Source organism: Anoplophora glabripennis, unplaced genomic scaffold, assembly GCF_000390285.2.
Source record: "Anoplophora glabripennis isolate ALB-LARVAE unplaced genomic scaffold, Agla_2.0 scaffold126, whole genome shotgun sequence".
Classification (NCBI taxonomy): domain Eukaryota; kingdom Metazoa; phylum Arthropoda; class Insecta; order Coleoptera; family Cerambycidae; genus Anoplophora; species Anoplophora glabripennis.
Genome location: NW_019416477.1, coordinates 8,308 through 27,698, shown reverse-complemented (window position 1 = coordinate 27,698; position 19,391 = coordinate 8,308). Strand labels below are relative to the sequence as shown.

General features: G+C 30.5%; 1 protein-coding gene across 1 annotated transcript; it reads right to left on the bottom strand.

The window, feature by feature from the left end:
- Nucleotides 1-6,344: 6,344 nt before the first annotated feature.
- On the bottom strand, nucleotides 6,345-19,174 carry LOC108906186 (calcium channel flower). Its single transcript, XM_018709391.2, has 5 exons — nucleotides 18,853-19,174; nucleotides 18,678-18,798; nucleotides 18,408-18,615; nucleotides 14,071-14,178; nucleotides 6,345-8,111 (listed from the first exon to the last, which is right to left on the bottom strand). The coding sequence occupies exons 1-5, from the start codon at nucleotides 18,853-18,855 to the stop codon at nucleotides 7,970-7,972; spliced, it is 582 nt and encodes a 193-aa protein (XP_018564907.1). The 5' UTR covers nucleotides 18,856-19,174; the 3' UTR covers nucleotides 6,345-7,969.
- Between the last annotated feature and the right edge of the window lie 217 nt (nucleotides 19,175-19,391).

The following is a 19,391-nucleotide window of genomic DNA, read 5'->3' as shown; positions in this document are numbered from 1 at the left end:
AGACACAAAACAGAATCCCACCGCCCGCGTCTCAGGGACATACAATTTGGACTGTATGCTATCCTCACGACTATCTGAGGATGTCTGAATATTATGAGGATAACCAGGCGGTATATTTTCATTTTTACCAGCACAATAGCTATCAAACGTATTTAAATCCAATTAAGTTGAACAATAAAATGATTGAGTTACAATTTTCGTATAGAAATGAAAGTATAAATTTCCTAAATTTGTAAGTTCTTGTAAAGAATTAAGTATTTTACATTGCGCATTAATGTTTATTTATTTATAAAGATATACTTTATTGGATTACTTTAAATCATCATAGTGTCATAAAGTGGAAATATATTAGGTAAGCACTTGATTTTTCTTACGAAGTATTAAAAATTATTGAGTTTAATACTGTAGGTATAATTGGTTTGACTTATAATAAAGTAATTTCCTATAAATTTCATGAAATGTCCAATTCAAATGTGTGAGCTAAGTAAAAAGCTAAACACCGGATTTAAAGATAACATATTATATTCAAAAGAAAAATAAAATTAACTTTCAAATTTTATTATCTAATGTGAGCACCTAAATTACATATTTATTTTGAACAACATTAAACAGAAATAACAAACGCATTAACTAAAATCACAGTCACTGGAAATAATAATGGCACCCAATAGCATCATAAAACCAAAATCAACGCTATGAATGGACCAATATGGCGACATTATTGAGTTCGTGTTCGTTCACCACATAGTTAATAAATTATAGGTACCAGCCTGAGAATATCCCAGGGATATCCCAAAGAATATTTAGGCTACCATATTTTTGAGTTATTTTGAAAAACGGTAAATGTGGCCTTTTCGAAAATCGTCTGTAACTTTTTTATTTAGAAAAATTTTTAAAACCTGAAGACACCTTTTTATTTCGAGGAATTTCGCTGTATATTCATTGCGACGTTTCGGTTGTGAGAAATCATCATCGACTTTCTTTTTGCTTTTGGGGGCCATAATCAATTTTAAGATGGGCAAACTGAACATATTTTTGGCTTTTCAATGATATAATATAACTAAGAAAAAACTTCAAAAACAACCTCAAAAATCAATATTTTAATATTTTTAATAAATCTGGCAACAACGCATAAATTTTCGAAACTATTATTGAATAATAACCAAAATGGTCCACGCTGTATAGTGGATGAAGCTAAAACTCGCGGTGTTACACTTCTACAGTTGCCACCGTACCACTGGGAACTGAACTCCATTGAACTAATCTGGGCAAATATACAAACTTATGTCACACGAATTAACACAACTTTTAAATTAGGAGACTCTGCAGGCGATTTATCGAGTAACTGTGGAGATATAGTGAATGTTTTAGGCCATATTCAATAAATTTAAATGTTAATGATTTCTTGAGTTACCTACCTACTTCTGTCACTGCTAACCTAACCTACTTCTGTCACTGCTACAAATGGCGTAGTATGTATAATTTTTAAACAAAATATTCCTTTTTAATTTCATAATTGATGTGTGCAGAAAAATGGCTCTGATAAGAAATATAGTATAGAATCACGATTTCTTTGAATCAATGTTACTAATTCATTGCAAAATCTACGCTATATAATTATTTTTTGGATAATTAATTGAATTTACTGCATCGTTAGTTACTTCCCAATGATAATGTATTAGATTTTCTCCTTTTTATCTCTACTAATAGCATGTTACTGTACTGGTAAGTGTCCATACAATTTATACTTTATGCATTTTTAGACACAGCCCACTATAGCATTTTCATACAAGTGCATTTATATTTACAAAAATAAGAAAGCAAATGTGGAACCTAGATACAACAGCTGAAGTTATAATACAAAATACAACCATTTATCATGCCTTCAACTGACAGCAGTGATAGCGATAACAATACCACAGCCTAGATATAAATCTATTTAGGTTGTGACAATACTTAGTGATTTTACTAATGCTTATAATGGTCGTTTATAGTGTTTTGTCAATGATGCATCTCATTTTTCAGTGATAGTGCTCTTGGTCAAGTAATCACATGATTAGACTGTACATATACTGATTTATTTCATCAAAATATATTCACAGTCTAATCTCCTGATTAGTTAATCAAGTCTTAACTAAGACTCAAAGTACTAGACCTTAGTGACATTACTGATCTTGTGTTTCTTTATTTAAATAATTTTTTGCAGAGTTCACTTGTCCAGTTGGTAAGGTCATCTTTGCCTACAAGTGCAGAATTGCTGAATATATAATTTGGGGTATAATTAAAACGTACCTATACCTACCCGTTGCATATTTGGATATACCAAAATGAGTGTACATTTGTAAGGATAATCTAGTATTCACCAAAATCGACATGTATATTTCTTGTACAGGGTTATTCATATAACATTTTACCCCCCTTAACTTTTTTATTTTTTGAGTTAGACAGAAATAGTTAAAGTAAAAGTTGTGTGGAATCTTTCTGTGAATTTAATGAGTTTATGAAAATATAAATTATACAGGGTGTTTCAAAGATATGAACCAAAATTATGTTTTATGTTTATGTTTTAAATGGAACACCCTGTATATTATTCGATTTTCGGAATCTCTGCCTCTTCCTGATTCCCACAATGTATATATGTTGTAGATTTATATAACAATTTGCTTAATATTCTGCTTTGAAAGACATGAACAATAAATATCAAAATCGCTATGTAGAATAAATATGTTTTCATAGAACCGAATAGACAGATGTAACATTATTGTCTGTACTCCTTTGAAAATGGTGTATAATTTTTAGTGTTGATGAAAAAAATGATATTGTTGAATGCAATATTTCTTGTGAGAAAAATGCCATGCACACTAGATGCGAGTCTGCACGAAGATTCCCCACAAGATGCATACCTCATAAAATATATATCAGATATATCTACAACAAATGGAGAAATACTGGTAATTGTGTTAAATAATACAAATTAAAGTAATACTTTAAAATTGTGACCATTTTACTTTCAATATTGATATCCTAGGTAAAAGAATTGTCATAATTATTAGAGAAAGCTGCTTCCTGTAAAAGGGCAGGTTTACTGCGATCTAAAATTGTTAAGTCGCAACGAAACAGAATACATTTTTTGAGTAAAAAATATGAATGCTACAAGATTTTACCAAGAGCACGAAAATCTCAAGGCGGATGGATGCGGTTGCTTCATCAAAACATGAGTCTTAATTAGGAACAAGTCCACAGCAAGTTCCATTAAAATCCATCGTAACATTCTTCAGATATTACAAAAAACATTTTTTTTTTTCAAGAACTTTGACAATCAATAGCAGAGGAGCCAGACATTTCTTCTTAATGCAAGTTAGGTCAAATCGTCTTCTTTTGAGCTAAAGAATATCGCAGTACCTTTTTGATCATGTGCTTATGGGACACCCTGTATATATTGTTGGAATCAGGAAGAAGCAGAGATTCCGAAAATCAAATAATATACAAGGTGTTGCACTTAAAAAAACATGTTTGGTTCATATCTTTGGAACGCCCAGTTATCATTTCTATTTTCATAAACTCACAGAAAGATTCCCTCAGCTTTTATCTTAACTATTTTTGTCTAATTCAAAAAATAAAAAAGTTAAGGGGGGGGGGACGTAAAATGTTATATGAATAAACTTGTATATCAACAGTTTTGAAACCCTTTAAAATGATATGCCCATGGAATCTGCATGTTGACAATAAACCACTGCCTAATATTTTGGCAATTCAACTTGGAAACTTTAAATATTATTATTTAGAAATATATAAATGCTATGAAAAATCAAATTTTTATTTTTATCCTACTTAAAAAAAAATTCGATTACATAAAAATTTTAAGATATAATAAAAAAATGTTAAAGTATTTTTTGATAATTTTTGACATAAAATTTATAATTGTTAACTGAGTAAATGACATTTTTTAAGATTTTCCAAAATTTAAATTTTTAAGCAGAAGAAAACCATTACTTCAATATAAGACTTATTTATTGCTACAATAAACATCAATTATACAATTCTATCAACAATACAGTAATTACATTTACATTAGAAGGTAATTAAGTCTTCAATAGGTTATATACTAGGCATGGTTAATCTTATTTATAGGTAACAAATGCACACCTGCAGGTAGAAGTAAAACAGTAAAAATAATGGCTAAAAATGGTTCGAAAAATAAGTAAATACTGTTAGATCAGTATAAATGAAGTCTTTATAAACATTTTGTCACAAAGAAATTATTTAAGAAAATTTTTTTTTTAAATTTTACTGGTTACAATACGTATAGTGCTTACTTCAAGATCACTCATTACTTCTACTTGCAACTGACATATATATTATAAATAGGCATACTCCTATAATCAAATAATGGAAGTATTTAAAGGAAAACCCGATAAATAAATGTATAAAATCACAAAATAATTTCTCGGTCGAAATGACTAGCTTTCATGTAAACATCAAACATACTAAAATTCCTGATGTGTAGTTATTTCTAAAAAAATGCAGCAATGGATTGTCAAATATAAAACATTTACTACAGTTAAACGTAAGTATCATTTTATTCAATGTGCATTAACTTTTATCAGTTTGTACCTTTAATTTCTTAAAGGATAAAACCACTCTAGAATTTTGAAAAAATCGATGTTTGGATAAACAATGCTTTATTATGTGAAGTATGTAGGAGAAAAGTTTTAGGTGGGGGAAAAATCTGGAGTTTTTTCGAGGCAGAGTGCAACTACTCGCAGTGCACTGCAGGAGTGCTTATTGTAACATGTGAGAACGCGAGTAATAGTTAGCTATTATAGAGCCCAGATCGAGTCTCGGATCAAACCGAAAAGAAGAGGGTGAAGAAAATATCAATATAGAAAGCCAATTATATGGTATAGTTGTTACGATATCAATTGGATCCTGTGAATCTTAAAAAACAGGACCGTCTGCATTTCTCTTGAAATTTCTTCATATGCTTTAACCATGATGTGTCTCGTAATAATTTATACTCGAATAGCCATTGTGCGAGTCCGGTATCGGTAGCTAGTGTGCCTGATGTAGAATGGACCACGGCGCGCTGGTCATCAAAGCAAACCTGTATTGGTCCACTAGGTCGTAAATAATTTTTTGCATGGTATTCTATAATTAATTTGGTGTCAAACGCGGTTCACTTGGCTTTGTCAGTGCCGTAGAGAGCAGTGCTTGGCATGGTATATTTATTGTTGGTATAATACGTATTATTAATTATTAGTTAATATTAATATTTGTTCATATCGTAACCAGTAAAGAGTAATAGTTATTAAAATAAATATATGTAATTATTATCTAGTAATTTAGCATGGCCTTCTGAAGACCCTTTGATACGGAAAATAACGAAATAACCAGGGAAAATCTCCAAATAGTCGAGCCAGTTTTTGTCCAAAGCGTCGAAACAAACTCGAAGTTTAAAAACAAAGATTTACACGTACCAAGTCAAAGTATTATTTTAAATATATATGAATTATATGTTTGAAGAGATAATAGTGAACAATGTGATAAAGAAATTAGGAAACGGAATAACAAATTAACTAAGATATCAAAAACGACAATTTATCGTGTAATTAAAGAAGGAGACGTTATTAATTACGGTACAAAGAAGCAGAAAAATACAAAATTAAAGAATATTGGCGATTTTACCAAAGATGTAATACGGCGCACAATTTATATGTATAAAGAAAATAAAGTTCCTACTTTAAGCATGATTCAAAATAAATTAAGCGATTATCCTGACTATAATTATAAATCTTTAGATACTTTACGACATGTTTTATCACAATGCGGTTTTAAACATAAAAAACTTGACATTATGGTAATTATGGAATCACAACGTATAGTTGCACTTCGGGAAGATTATTTACAAAAAATCGAGAATATCGTCAACTAAAAAGGAATATAGCTCGGAATATAGTATATCTAAACGAGACAGGACAAAATTTTTCTGGACGCCTATGGATTCCGTAGAGTTTATGAGTTAAATGTTTTTATGCGGTTCCAACTGATATCGTAACGACTATACAGGTATTGCCGATTGAAGGTATACATACAACGATTTCTTATGGTGAATGGCAACAAAATCTTTAAAAGCACTTTTCGAGAAACCACTTTTTTAACTGGCCAGAAACATAACTCGAAAAGTTTTCAATGAATCGACTTGAAATTTTGTACAGAGCTCCACAATAACATAATTCAGGGAACATCGTAAGGGTTTTTCAACTGATTAATAATTTTCATTGTTATTAGCAAATCAATGCACTAAATCAACAATATTTTTTAATTTTCTTACGACATTCCCTAGCTTTTCATATACATACATATATCAAAAAAATTTTATTTTTTATTCCAACATCATCTGTTAATAAAAAATGTTTCTGTCCATACATCATTCTGATTGAAAGGTGACATTGCTTGCCATTATCTACGCCGCCATTTTGAAACAAAATCAGTTGAAAAAATTCACAATACTACCTGAAAACATATGCAATAAAGCCTTTTCCTCGAAAATCACCTTTTTTCGAACCTCTAGATTGGCGTTACCCCTTAAAACTACATTCCTTGTCAATATTAAATCTTTGTGAAATTAAACATTATAATAAAATTAATAGCATGATTTTACCTAGTAAATATTTGTCTTTCCTGAATGCACATGCAACAAACTCATTCGCGAAGCTTCTACAGATATTATCTTCTTAAATACATTATTACACATTATATATTGTGATACATTAACGTTACTACTGCTGTGATTTACCTCGTTACCATTACTATTTAAACTTTAATTCTAATTACAGTTTTTACCTAATAGATTATGAATTTCAACATGACGACAGTCGAAGAATAACATTTATGATAACAAAATAATTTTCCTTCGATGGAAACTAATTGAGATATTTAGCGAGATATCATGAAATGTGAAAGATATGTTCAATCTATGAAATAAAAACTGCCATACTGTTAGCTTTCTAACCACAATCACTGGAATGCCACATTTCTAATTCAATTTTTTAATATTGGTCTATAATTTTTCTAAGCTTCATTTTTTGAGAGTAAATATATTTGAGCAAAATTAAAAGGATTTAACTAATACATAATAGTCTCTAACTACATAAAATTAACGAAATTAAACAGTCTTAACTGACACACTTTTAAAACAATTGCAGCAATACACCACAGTTGCAGTCCCATTTTAAAAACCCAAATTGTGAAAATATGATAAAATAATCAGATCAGACGCAAGATTTTTAAAAAATGTTCACTTGAACTGGTTTGCAACTGACTGGTAGTCACTAATTTACCCATATTACACAGCATTGTAAAATTTACACCTGTGAAAACGAAATGTTACTAACGATACTTAATATTACTTTATTAACTTCGACCATCTTATAATATTACATATCAGACAGCCATCTGTTCGTTATACGTCATTTATTGAAACAATTAAAACCATAAAAATACTTTTATAGTGATTATCATAAAATTTTATCAGTTCAATAAATTACTCCTTTAAAATTACTATATTAATACTTGAAAAAAAAAAGTATTTTTGCTAAACATCTAAATACTAGTATATTTTTAAGATAAATAAAATTACATCACTAACGTTTTATTCTAAACTTAAGCATTTCAGTATGTAAAGCAAAATTATTATCACACTACTTGCACGGACATCAAGAATTTGATAAAGTGAAGAAGTTCTACAATCCAGTAAATACTAGTACCAGAAGACGATATATAAAAAGTCAATGAGGATTGATTAATTTTTTTAGCTGCGAAAAAGTAGCTATCCATCAACAATAAAAAATGAATTAATATAATGCATAAATTAAAGTTTAACACAAATATTTTGCTATCATACCACTTTTGTTTTAACTAGAGTCTATGGGAAGGGCAGAACATTTAAAATAAATGATACAGTCTCTGATCAAACATTGCTGTCAAAGACTGGAGAACCTGTAAAACTGATGGGTTGAGCGTTAGCGACAAGGTTGGAGTGCATACTGGAAGTGGGTCTGGTTGTACTGTTCTCTGCAGTTGCTGCCTGGCGCATATCTTCTGCTGATGCCCTGATACAAAATTTTAAATTAAGCATTGGTACGAAGCACTTTTGCTAGTAAAATACGTAAAGTAATAACAGATGTGCAAGGGAACTTTACAGAACTGGTAGGCGGCATAGCAGCTATGCAAAGTATATCATAACAATGAAATACATTCTCGGTACTTCTAGAAATGGTGAAATTCATAAGTAGAATGCTGGCTCCATTACTGCTATCTGAATCTACATACCACAAAAATCTCCAGAGTGCCTCTAAACTAAGAAAATTTAAAGATTCAATATAGAGTGGTTTGATTTTTGTATCCCATTTTCTTTAGATTAGGTTCCGTCCCACTGACATGGGAATTGTATGATTTGTATGGCATACAGCCGAGAAGCAGATTGTGTTCTGTGTTGCACTAAATGATGTCACTATACGTTCTTGATCAAGTGCATTAATGAAATTAATTTTTTTACCAGTTTTAGTTCTCGGTTTTAGACAAGTTTATGCAGTTTTAAACAAATTTAAATTTTGACGCAAGGCTGATTTTCACATGGAACACTGTACTTCAACTGTGTCCCTACCATTCAATGCGGAAGAACGTTGGACAATTAAAAAGTCTCATTTAACTCAGACATAGGCATTGGGATAAGGTATATGGAAATCAACCTATCTATGACATGATTTTTTTCAAGTTGCGAAGAATGAAATTATTTATTTTTTAATCGGATTCCTGGAATCACTAGCAATCTATCATCTATTTAGAATTCTATTATTTAAAAAATAATAATGAAAATTTTGGCAACAATTGCTTGTATAAGGTACATATTGCAATTTTCTTGAAAATAATGCAAATGCATTTTTGTAAAACCTTCAATGCTCCATAAATCTAAAAATGAATTCAATTTGAAATATCTTGGAAAAAAACTAAATTGTGGGCAAAAAGTCCAACCTCAATATTAGGTACTTGCCAGTATACATATAAACAAAAAATGTGTATATGTATTTATTTTTGTGAAAAATTAAACACTAAATAAGGGGCAGTACTTTCAGTCTAGATTAGATAAATATAACCCTGTTAAACTTTAACCGTTCATTTCGGTTACTTTCAAGCAGTCAACTACTGACCAGGGGTTAAAGTGGGCGTATCCATAGTTAAATTTAATCGGAGCATCTAGCCGCGATTACCGACTGATTAACATGATTTAGCAGGAAACATATTTTGATACTTTTGATAGAATTGACGTTTTTCTAAAAAAATGTATTTAAAAGAATTGGGAGTGCTATTTGACGGAAACGATCGACTACGTTAATGCGTACATATGTAGTGAAAACACGCATCAATCATTTTGAAGGGTGTACAGATTTCAGTTTTCCAAAAACACTGTTCAGGCAATCTTAAAACATATTTTGAACTGTTTGAATCTGCAATCTGCAATAGCCGTATGTAATATTACAATATTATATATTCACTTTTTATATTTTATTTCCATTGTAGGTAAAATGAAATTGATGCTATGGACCAGTTTACTCTGTCATGCACTATTATTTTCCCTAAGAGTTACCCCATCAGTGTTTTTGTTTTCAATTATTTTTAGTTCTGTTGCCAATAATTCATTAGGAGACCGATTTCATGCTCAGTAAAATTTGTTTCTCTTTTTTTTGCTACCCATTATAGTTCAAGATCTTTGAGTAAATATATCACACAGCAAAAGTAATTAATACATCAGATTTGACAAAAAATGTATGACACATGAGATGCATCATAAGAAAATTTAAAATTTGTGTACGATGTACGTCTTTCCTACTATCCTAATTCAAATCCTGGGTTAAATAAGAAAATTATTTAGTGTGTATGTGATTGATAAATTCCCATTCAAAATTTACATCATATGATATGTCAAAAAGAAGAAGAAAATGAAATAAGCATGTCGGATGAAGCGCAACCTACCTAAAAATTGTTTATCTAACCTAGCGTTTAAAAATACCGTATAGTACCTAATATCCTTCAAACTTCAGTTAGTTTACTGGGATTAATTTGTAGACCAATTAGTTAACGGTATATTTAATCTAGACTGAAAGTACCGGCCCTAAAGCTGCTATCAAATTTGAATGAAATCTTTCAGCAGTTTTCTTGTAATCTAAACAAACACATTTTTTTTTCGACAGAAGCCGATGACACAACAGTGACATGAAGATACAAAATATTGTACTATCATTTGGAATTAGCCTTTGAGACTTGACGCTGCACTTTTATTGGCTTGCTTATAACCTAATTCTAATAGTATGGGTATTTTTGCCAGCAATGACAACAAATAACGAAGAAGTAAAATCATTGAGGCTTGTGTAAGAAATCTTTATATGATGGAGTTTTCAGATAAAAATAGCAATTTCATGGATGCCAAAGAATTTTTATTAGAAACAAGCAGAAGAAAACAGGAGGAGGCAGTTCAGAAGAAGTAACTGATGATGAAGTCAATGTATATGATGACTTTCCAGATAATAAATAAATATTCTTTGGAGTAACATTCCTAATTTCAATTTAATAGATTGCATTGACCTCTACAAAGCATAATAAAATCCAGTATAGATGTCACACCTGTGATGACAAATAACCAAATCCATAAAAGAGAAATCAAATATATGTAAAAAAAAACTGATTGGCATCGGGCAGGTATGTCTGTATCAGTTATAAGCGGTGAAAGTTTTAAACACATTATGTCTCGATAAAGCATTTCTGTAAACACATTTATAAGAACTTATTTTTTGTTAATTTGTAATGAAAAATTATGTCAGAATTTTAGTTACACCCTGTATAACAAACTAGCATTATTTTGTGATGATCTATCTATTCTTAATATTTTATTTAAAAAAATCAAACCACCTGTTTGTCAATTAATAAACCAACTCGATCCATTCAGAAAATTTAAATTATAAGTCTAATTCTAACACATTTTTAGCTAAAATAAATATTTGGTATAGTGTAGAGACCCCGTGTAAAAGTTTCTCATACATACAAATATCAACACGATAAATATGAAGGCATTATTGCATGTCAACTACTTAAGAACAAAGTAATTATATAACTTCTTAAATTTTAAGCAGAATTTTGCAACACACTAACTGGAAAAACCATGCATGGACCACATTTACTAACATGCTAATGAAAATGCAAGAGCCAAGCATATACTGAAGTTAATATATGGTTATACTTTTTGTTAAATGCTTATGTTGGGCGCCACACATCAGGATCTTCCATCAGTGTTGTATGATGGTCAGTATGACCAAGACCAGAAGGTGACGTAGCCATTTGTGGAGATGCGGCCGCTGCCATGTCCTGTCTAGAGGCTCTAAATTATTAGGTTAGAAGTGGAACACCACAAGGTATTTAATATAATATAAACATAAACACTCTATAAGAAAATATATTGTACACTAAATCCAGCTGGAATAAATGGAAATAAATAAATAATAATAAATGTGTAGTGTTTGTCTTTAACTTAAATTAATACTTGATACAAATAAAATTTGCAAGGGTAAACAAAAAAACAAATCATTGACGACAGGCTGTATTTTATGCAGAATGTACTGGAAATGGTTGGAAAAAATGAAGTGTGCACTAAGAATATTTCCATCCTTTATTATTCAAATTGATTGCAGAGGATGAAGATATATACTCGGTATGTACCGAGTTCATTGCAAGTAAATTGAAAATGCTGTAGGTCAATGTACTATTAATGTTCTTTCCCTTTTTATTAAGATAACAAACTAGATAATTTATTTACTTCATTAATACACAAATATGCAGTTCATGTATGGTGTAATCAGAAGTAAAGCACTGGAGCTCAACAAAAATGTACTAGAACTGTAAATTAATTTTGAGTGATTTACAAGAGATGGCGTAACTTATGGTATATCGCATCGGGCACTTCTATAACTATACTCATGTCAAAGCTTTTCTTAGCTTTACTTTTTATTTTGTGACATGTTGCTGAAGTGTAAACAACATATTTTTTCTCAGCTCCGAAGATGTCAAATTATGAACCAACAAACCAAAAACACCATCTGCGGGAAGTTTCACTTCTCCTATTTTTTAAAGAAAAGTGCTGCTAAGAGTCATCGAGTGCTGTTGAAAACTTACGGTTAACATACTACACAGATAAAAACCTATGAGCATTGGTTTTGACATTTTAAAAGCGGTGATTTTAATACAATTGACAAAGAACGCCATGGTCAACCGAAAAAGAGTGAAGAGAAATTGCAAGCATATCACACAACAGTTTCCAAACCTTTAAATGCACTCGGTATCATTCAAAAGCAAGGAAATTGGAGAATTGAAGCTAAAAGATATTCAACAACGATTTTTCATGTGTGAACAATTGCTTCAACAATAAATAAGAAAGGTTTTTTTGCATTGTATTGTTTATGGCGATGAAAAATTAATACGCTATAATAAACCTAAGCGTAGAAAATGGTGGAGTTTGTTCATGCATCAACATTGACGTCAAGAGCAAATATTCATGGTTCGAAACTCATGCTCGGTATTTGATGGGACCAGCTTGTTGCTGTGTACTATGAGCTGCTTCATCCGAATGAAACCATCACTTGTGAACGCTACCAAACACAATTGATGCATTTGAGGTTTGCATTGAAGGAAAAACGGTCGCAATTCGAGCAAAGGCACGATAAAGTTTTTTTAACATGATAATGCTCGACCACATGTTGCTCATGAAGTCAAAAAATACCTAGAGACTGAAATGGGATGTTTTACCCCACCCACCATATTCACCAGATATTGCTCCATCGGATTACTACTTGTTCCGATTCATGGAAAATGGCCTGGCTAAACAGCGTTTCCAATCTTATGAAATTACGAAAAATTGAATCGATTAGTGGATAGTACCAAAAGATGAGTTGTTCTTTCGATGTGGAATCCGTATGCTACCAAAAAGATGAAAAATAATGTACACAATTTTTCACAATAAAGCCTTAATTTTACAAAAAAAAATCCCTTAAAATTAATTGTGAATTAATTTAAACACAAAAATGTGAAAAATCTTTAAAAACTGAGAAGCACATCGAGAATATAAAATTATGTAAAAAAAAAGGCAACAAACAAAAAGAACAAGTCTTTTTACCGAAAAATAATAAAACAAAATGTTTAGATACATATGTATTTATGTACATATTTAGGTCTTATTTCAGTTTATGTATTCCATATGCAATTTTTTGTATTACCTAGGATTTATTCTTAGCTTAGTTGTTTATCTAAACCAAATAAAAAATACATATTATTTTTATGGTGTTTTTTTATAGCGAACCTCTGGTAAAAAAAGTACACATTTTTTCTCTTTAGAGGGTACTTTATAACCGGAGTGCACTGTACATACATAAATCAGAACGAGAAAACACTTTAAATATTTTACTATCATGTAAACGGTTTAAGCTTGAGAGTATCATTTTTTACTCAAAAACTAAGAGATATGGAAATTTTGCAAGGCATAAAAAGTTTGTAAATAGAAAGAGAAATTTGAATAATACTTTTTTGTTTCGAATTCTTTATTGAAAACAAAAATAAATAAAGGAAGAGATAAATGGTGTAACTTATATCAACTCTATGTAGGAAAAAAATGGCAATTATATTAATGTAATGGCATATGATTAGAACAATGCCCGTAATAAAATTCATCTTTCTATCTGTAGCCATGTTCGAAAAAACATGAAAAATAAACATGTCCCACTTAAAACACCCCTATAATATAAAACAGCCGCTATAAAACTGAACAAGGACCCCACCATTTCATTTTTTCCAGACATTTTCCAATTCATTCTGTACTAGGTTAAAAAAAATTGATTTCATTTGTTAGTACATTATTGCTTAAGCTTGAGTTAGAATCATTAATTTGAGTAATATGAGTTATTTTTAAATGAATGAACTCTTAATAAATTATTAACATAATTGTAACGACAGAAATATACTTTTACTTACTTTCTGCCTAAGGCCATCATTCCATATAGGATGCCAGTGGTGAAAATTAATCCTGATCCAAATATAATGGAAAAAGAAGGATCTATTGCTATTGGCGGGACAGCTAATCTAAAAAGCAAATAGAAAATTAAAAATGTAAAAATGGCAATTGGTTTAAAACATCACTTTTATAATGCACTCTTTCTTAACATATCTTATAAACAGACCTTCAATGTATACAGGTTACTCTATTTGTGAAAGAATGTTTTAATGGAATATACAAAGGTACACTGTCTAGTTGAAAAAATTTAAATTGTATCTAGGTACTATCTTTATAATTTTTAGGAAAACGTCTGTTTAAAATAAAAATATATTATTTCTCTCTATACCAATCAGTTTCGAATGAAATATTTATTTCAACTACAGCTGAAATATCCTTAATTACAAATGCTATAATTAGAATTTAAATTAACCGTTTCCCTTTTTGCTCCAAGAGAACTGATAGTTTTATTACATTATTGTTTTTAAAATGAAAATATACGGTAATGTCTTGATAATGCGAATTTCAGTTACTTTTATTTCTTGTAGCTGTTTTACATTGACAATTTATTGATGAATAAATTGACGAAGTTCTTCATGAATTAATTCACGAATTTATTGGTAAACAGTGTGATTTTACACTGCTACAGACTTTGTCAAGTTTTTTGACATATGAATCAGTTCTATCAATGAATCAAAGAAGCAAATAAATTTCAAAAATGTCACCTTTCCACTCATAATTATAGTGATACAACAGCGGTACCGTTCTGACACATATTATATAAATATTAGTTTTTGTAAGTAACAAATCAGTAAAAACAATGCAAAACCAGCATGATGCCACACAATTATTTACATATTCCAATAACATAACCTAATTACTGCTCTGAGGCTGGATACCTGTTGGGTTGGTACTTCCGAACTTCACGAAGAAATTCACGAAAATTAGTTATTTGACGGCAGATTTGGTTCATTACACATGTCCAATTTCTTGATGAAGCGACTTCATGAATTAATTGATCAATAAATTGTCAATGTAAAACAGCTATTAGTTATCTGAACCAATATTTTGTTCAACATGTCTTTATAATCACGATTTCTGATGTTTCTGTAATATAGATTGTCGACACAACTATTTATAATTTTCTTCAATATACAGGGTGATTCACTTTTTGTGATTGAAGTATACATTTTTTCTTCCAAAGGCTTCCTTTTAGAGATATCTTGAAAAACAATTTTTTTTTTTGGTATTTATTTATTTCTTCTTAAACTATGAAAGCCATTTGTTTTATATTTAGTATGAAGTGTATGAATGAAAAGCTCTATCGATTTTACAAATTATTGTGAAAATAGATCAATAGATCAATGATAGGCGTCCGCAAGGAGCTCTGCTAACCCCTAATTTCTACACCACTGGAAATTTTTCAAAATTAATATATTTTGTTATTTTTTTACATTGCGGTTTATTCTGCAGCAAAAAGGTCTGTTACTATTTTTAAATGAGATGCTTGGTTTTTGACAAAAATAGTTTCTTATGGATTCATTACGTGTGAAATTTTCAAACAAAGTAATATATAAATAAAATATTTAATATTGAGAAACAAACAGAAATAACAATTAACAATAGAGAACAAAAGAAAAAGTATCACAACAAATGTTCGAAATGTTGTCCTTGACCTCAATGTATTTCTCACATCGCCTAATTAAGCTTTGAACTGCTCTCGTAATCATATTGGGGTTGTGTTTAAAAGTTTCACAATTATTTTCAATTCTTCTTAACCTTTCAAAAGTACAAACTTTCTTTAATATATCCCCAAACGAAATAATCCATGGGATTTAGATCTAGCGATTGTGACAGCCAAGCAATATGGGACCGGTACCAAGTTTGGCACGATTCATTTCCAAAATACGCTCAATCCAACGACATTGATAGTGTTCCCCGAGTCACTGCCTAATTTGAAAACCATAATGAGCTGGAGCACGATCTATCTGAACCCATATATTTAAATCTTCTCTGTTTGAAAAACTTAACTATTTTCCATGTAATGAATCCATAAGCCATTTTTCTCAAAAACCAAGCATTTCATTTAAAAATAGTAAGTCCTTTTTGCTGCAGAATAAACCGCAATGTAAAAAAATTTATTAATTTTGAAAAATTTCCAGTGGCGTAGAAATTATATTAAAAAAAGGGATTAGCAGAGCCCCTTGCAGACGCCTATGATTGATCTATTTTCACAATAATTTGTAAAATCGATAGAGCTTTTAATTCGCACACTTCATAATAAATATAAAACAAATGGCTATCATAGTTTTAGAAAAAATAAATAAAATCAAAAAAAGAATGAAGAAGAATCTATCGATGGTTAAAGTCCTAATCATAAAAGTAAATCACACCCTGTATACTTTACAACAAAAATTGCTATAGAGGTTAGTTTTCATTTATATAGTTAATTTGATACACATACATAGTAGTGTATCATGGTTGGCGTTGAATAGAAGGAAAACATTCGTATTTTAAATTTAAGAAAGTCAAAAACATTGGTTTCAGATGTAAAAATACTTTCATAGTTTTGATTAGGCTAACATACACAGGGGACCCCTGTTAAGAAATTAGAAATACGAGCGATTTTGTCCTTAGCACTCTCTAAATGATCAAAAAATAACGGGAATTTTCAAATTACGTGTGTTTGTATCTTCTCTTTCCAACTGTTCTCTTTTTGTGTATTGGTAGCACTATCAGTGACGTACCTGCACATTTTTAGGCAGCTGCTAGACTTAGTTTGTGTTTAGCGAGCAATTCAATATGTTAAAGACCTTTGGTGACAATACTATGTCACAGCCACAAGTTTACCAATCAGAAGAAAATTACAAGAATACGAGAGACAACTCATGGATTTTGCATCACGACAACACACCGGCGCATATGGCTTTGCTTATCCAACAGTTAGTACAACACAACAACGTTGTGAACCCGCGACCACCCTCCAGACATGACCCCTGTAACTTTCTTAAACTGGAAACTACATTGGCATAGTGTATAATATTACAGGCGGGCTACTTTGAAGGGGTTGGGATAAAAATTGAAGATTAAATAAATACTTTGAGAAAACAAACAATTCCCATTACTTTTTGATCAAACCTTGTACATTGTGCCATTTAAGAAACATATGAATAGCCAATCCGTTTCCAAAATTTAATATATACAGGGCATCCAACCATTTGCGAAAATTTTTGTGCGGAAATCATATTGGGGAACAAATAAATAATTTTCTGTGTAGATAAACTGTGTTTTTCGTACAATATATAAAAAAAAAATTTATTAGGAAAATTTGTTGACAATTAAAATTTACTTCGCTTTTCTAAATTTAGAAGCAATGGGCCCATTTTGATGTTTCCATTTTTCCTTGCTGTGTAGGTAACTTGCACTTTTTTGTTAAGTGATTAGGAAAAAATTCAGGAAATAAGGACTTTACCTACACAGAATTTTTATATTCTTGACAAGAGCATACAAATTTTTCAGAAATAAAAATATGGAATAAACTACTCTCAATCATTGTTCCCCAAAATGCCACAATTTTAGATTAACTTTTTGTCATTTTGGTTAAGACAATATGTGGACACCCTGTGGATATTAAATATTTAAATAGCATCGTTTTTTTTGGATAAAATCAATTACCATATTTCTAATCAGTTCTTTGTAGAGGGCACTTTGTTTGTTGTCAAACTTAAAACATTTTTCTATATTTGACCAAAAGCAAAAAACGTTTTCCCTCTTTTCAAACCCATCCATGAACACATTGTATATGTTTGTGTAAGTACCTATACATAATTAACAATAACCTGCATTTTTCTAAAATGCAGGTTCACAAAATTTTATTCAAAAAAATATTCTTCTATGTAAATGTATCAATTGTACTGTTATTTAGGCACACTCAACAAAAATATGTCACATAATCTATTCTTTAAAAATAAAATAAATATTAAGTTTAATTTTAATCTCAATCAAGTACATTAAATATACTTATTTGTCTTCTAGTAGTCTTTCAAGCTGTATTTCACCAGCATATTAATTATATTGTATATAAAATTTTTGGAACTTGTAAATAATTACAGTTTATTGAAATAAAGTTAGACAAAAACAATACCCTTACAGCCCATTAAAAGCGAAATTTTAAAACGTAGTTTTGATCAGTTTTTATAAAATAATTTTGTTATCACTTTTGGTAAAACTTATTAAAGCATTAGAGAACTTATCTTTTACTGTAATAAATCACTCTCAATATAATCCAACTGTGATAAATTTTACAGATCTTACTCACACTACATATCCCAATGCTCGATTCCAATAGGGCCTTTTGTCAATCCAGTCACTAAATCTCTGTACATGATCTATAAACATACAACAACAAGGTGCTTCACAACAAATCACTACAAAACCCGCTAGAATTTGCCACACACCACTGATCAGAGCATCAATATTTGCACCTAGTATTCCTGTACAGTTCCACACCCCCAAAAAAATAGCAACTAGAAAATAAATGGTTCAAATTTACTAAAAAATCATTACATTCTCCTAATTAAAGACTTACTAGCACCTCCTACAGTACCAACCCCCCTGCCACCAAATTTCAACCACCAGGGGACGTCATCTTTAGAAACAGGATCTTGGCCGGGTCGTGCCATTAACGCTGATATTTTGCCTTGAAATGACTAAAAACATATTTTCAAAACATTTTCATTATTATAATTTCAGGTAAAACTTACCATTTTGTTAAACGTAAACGTAAGACTAATCCAACATCCAACCCAACTACAGACGGCTGTCAAAAACCTAATCCTAAATCCAATATACTGTCAAATTTATGATCATAAATTAAAATTATGATGATCCAACTAAACTCCCAAAAAGATATTCACCACCACTACTATTCAATTGTATTTTATTGAACACGCGACATGCGTATCGTGTAAAACTGTGGCCATAGATAATAACAAATATATAACTGTGACAAAATCAAAGAAGAGAGTGATGACGTTTCGTTTAGAGTTCTCAAACCATAGATTTGATGTGTGGATGGATGGTATACAAGTGCCCTCTTCGTTAGATGCTACTCCTAGCAGGGCCCGAGAACTTATACATAGATTAATACAGAACTTATACTTGAAAATATGGGGACACTGGGAACCACGTGACTTGAGATGGATATACAAGTTGGGGAAAGAGTCTATGGATGTCGCCACAAAGATTTTGTAGAATAAATTTTGACAATTGCAATTATGAATCATTTCATGTCATTCTTGTT

Coding starts and splice junctions, on each gene's coding strand:
- LOC108906186 (XM_018709391.2), bottom strand. Junction 18,616..18,677: donor TGGTACTGTAGGAGGTGCTA/GTAAGTCTTTAA, acceptor TTTATTTTCTAG/TTGCTATTTTTTTGGGGGTG. Junction 8,112..14,070: donor ATGATGGCCTTAGGCAGAAA/GTAAGTAAAAGT, acceptor ATTTTGTATCAG/GGCATCAGCAGAAGATATGC.